The sequence below is a fragment of the Danio rerio genome, chromosome 20 (assembly GCF_049306965.1).
Source record: "Danio rerio strain Tuebingen ecotype United States chromosome 20, GRCz12tu, whole genome shotgun sequence".
Lineage (NCBI taxonomy): Eukaryota > Metazoa > Chordata > Actinopteri > Cypriniformes > Danionidae > Danio > Danio rerio.
The window spans coordinates 3,336,521-3,340,000 of NC_133195.1; the positions used below are offsets into that span (position 1 = coordinate 3,336,521).

The 3,480-nt window shown below is 34.8% G+C and overlaps 1 protein-coding gene across 1 annotated transcript in view; it reads right to left on the minus strand.

Annotated features, from left to right (window-relative positions):
- Nucleotides 1-614: 614 nt before the first annotated feature.
- rps6kc1 (ribosomal protein S6 kinase polypeptide 1) overlaps nucleotides 615-3,480 on the minus strand; it is a 41,718-nt gene continuing 38,852 nt past the window's right edge. The window contains 1 exon segment of the mRNA NM_001365551.1: nucleotides 615-1,186. Coding sequence (NP_001352480.1) covers nucleotides 1,085-1,186 — 102 coding nt within the window. The 3' untranslated portion in view covers nucleotides 615-1,084.

The window sequence follows — 3,480 nt, forward strand, 5'->3', positions numbered from 1 at the left end:
AGCCAGGGTTTTCTCACTACAGTCATCTTCGATTTGAAGAATCCCCCCTTCCACCCCTACCTTTTCACCTTTCCCTCCATAGGGCAGCACGGTGGCTCAGTGACTAGCACTGTCGCCTCACAGCAAGAACTTCTTCACCGGTTCTAGTTCCTTAACAGGCCGGTGGTCGTTTCTGTGTGTAGTTTGCATGTTCTTCCCTTGCTTGCGTGGGTTTTCCCTGGGTTCTCCGGTTTCCTCCCACATTCCAAAAACATGTACAACAAGTTAATCGTTAAATCTAAATTTCAATACAGGTAATCTAATGCAGCATATCTTTTAATAGCCTTCAATCTTAATCTTTAGCTATTATAAAAAAGGGGAGTTGTCGAGATCTACCTGAGCTCGAGGCTCCCCTCTCTTCCTCCAAACGGGAGGGAGCCCAGGGCTCAAGAACCTTCGAGCTCAGGGCTCTCTCCCGGGACAGCATGCCAAACTTGCTTATAATCAATCATCAGCTAAGTGTGAACTCTTGAATCATACTTTAAATCACACAGTCATATGTATTCCCATTGTTCAACAAATTGCACTTGAACTCTTGTCAGCCCCACATCTTTTAAAATAATTCACAAACGAAGTTAATCTGCCAGCACCTCTTAATATATGTTTATTATATTAATTTTACAAATGCAGCCTTCAAGAGTGAGAATCACCTTGAGAAAGAAACACATCAAATGAATGAACCAATATCATCCAACAGACAATAAGAGTGTTTTAATAAATAACATGATGGATTAGTGCACAGTATGTAGAGTTTGATGAGGATTTTTCCAAAAGAAATGACTAGGATTGAACCTTCTGGCACGCTAAAGATGTCTGTGTGATGCTAGCGGCTTCTTGTAATCACACTATAAATGAAACCAATAGTGACATGTTGTAAATTAGTCCGATTTTTTAAAAAAAAGGTGCATTTTAAAACAATGCACTTTAAACTTTGATCATCTATTGGCAAAGTTATGTGGAATAAGCTTGTGTTTTGCAGCATTGCATGTGTTACATAGAGACACATTTCAATCTTTCATCTCGTTCCAGTAAATGATCTGATAAATTAATTAGTCCAGTTGACAGGAGAAAAAAACGGATGAGACTTGATATCCTCCACACCAGCTACTCCAGCGCCAAGCCGCTCCACTGGATTATACTGCAACAACTGCAGACAGACAGACAGACAGAAAGAGAGAGAGAGAGAGAGAATTAAAAGAAAAGCACATTGTTTCAAAATATCGCCTCTGTGATCATGACTTAGAAATAGAAAAAGGCAGACATAAAAAATCCTGGACTCCTAAAGAACAGAGAATATGTAAACAGTGTGACACAAACCAAATAGAGCAGTGTTTCTCAACTGGTGGGTCGCGACCCACTTTAACATTTTCAGTGGGTCGCGGAGTGTGTGGTCAAAAAAACAACAGAAGTTTAATATTTAACATATTTAGCTTTTATTTTGAAATGCGCGTGCGACAACTGTACCGTTCGACATGTGAAATTCCAGCGCAAGTACGACCCTGAATATGTAAAGTGTGGATTTACTTATATTGACGACAAGAAAGGCTTTAAACCTCAGTGTGTCATATGTAGTGAGGTGCTTTCACAAGACAGCATGAAACCTTCGAAATTAAGAAACCAAACATCCCAGTTGCAAGGAAAAACCTGTGGACTAATTTCTAAGATGACTCCAATAGCTGAGGGCATCACAAAAGTGCCGAACATCTTCATGTTCAAAACAAGTACAAGTTCATCTTACTGTGCTCATCGTGTAGCAAAGGCCAAGAAAGCCCACAGAAAAGCAGAAGAGCCAATAACTGGTGATTATTATAAAATGGTTATGATTTATTTAATAATTTTACTTCAATTTGCTGGTTTCTTTTCAGTTCAACCAGATCATTGTTAATGTTTTATTAACAGTTCAGTTTAGTTAATGGTAACTGAACCTTTCCTCACCCTAAGCACTGTTTACTTGTCGTTTTTACTCTGTAATATTTCTATAATTTGATACATTTTGTTAAATGACAGCAGTAAAATATTGTTCATTTGTAGGTATTGGTGATTTTCTCATAATTTTTCTGTCACTACTTGTGTATGTTAACAAATAAATACAAATGAATTATAATTCCTAAAATATATTATAGTTCCTAAAAATTTGGGTCGCGGCTTGATGACCATGTGAAAATGTGGGTCTCATGGCCACACCAGTTGAGAACCCCTAAAATAGAGGATGAGACACACTTCCTTTTGTTTTGCCCCAAATACACCACGACTAGAGAAATATTTTCCCCCCAATTTCAAACATTGATCAATTTAATTTAAATGACTCAGAAAAACTTTACCATCTTCTCGGAGAGGACGAATTGACATCTAGACTAGCTGCAAAATATGTATACACCCTACACACCATAAGAAATGGTTAATGTAAATTTATGTATCTTATTTAAATAATTTCAACTTTTTATTATTATTGTAATATTGATCAAATGTATTGTTTTTTTGTCATTATATCTTATCTGTATTATTAGTATTTTTTCAATGCTTTAATTATAGTTCATTTTTGAAGTGCTTTGGCAATACTGTACTGAATGTCATGCCAATAAAGCAACTTGAACTTAAACTTAAACTTGAAGAGAGAGAGTTATTGTTTTTATTACTGTTTTATGCTAAAAATGTACAGTTTATTCAGATCTATTTTTGTATTTGATTTGTATGAATAATTAATGTTGAATAATAATATAATATATTGAATAATAATGTGATATATTGAATAATATGATGTATGGTTGATATTTTATTTAATTATTATATATAAATATCATCCCTTTTTTTGCCGCTACTACTATTTACTGTGTGTACTGTTTTATTTTTTTATTATATATGTATGTTACTTTTTATGTAAATTTTATAACTGGTTTGGCAATACATTTGTAACAATTGTCATGCCAATAAAGCAATTATTGAATTATTGAATTGAATTGAGAGAGAGAGAGATAAAGATGGTAACAGTACAAAATGGAACTTCCAATTTCAAGTAAATTCAGCTACACACTCCACTTACTTTCTTCAATAGCAAAGAAGTGATGATATCCAAAGAAAGCAGTCAGCATGATGTCAAAGGAGAATTGGTTCCAAAGTATACTAACGCCTAGTTCACACTACAGGATTTTCAACATCATTTGATCGCTGTGCCGTTGCAAACATTTAGTCAATTTACAAAAAACTTATTTAATTAAAAAAAAATTGAGTTGTGAATATGTCATCATAACTTACTGGAGGTGATGTTTCAGATTGTTTTGTGGATCTGACATAATTTGATCCTTTGTTTTTATTGACGTTTACATTTGCATTTAGGAACTACTCAATAAACGGCAGTCTGTCGGAAATCACGCCACAGAAAAACACTGCATGTCATGTGATTTACCCAAAGCACATCATTGGCTACTCTAAGGTTTTCTCTTT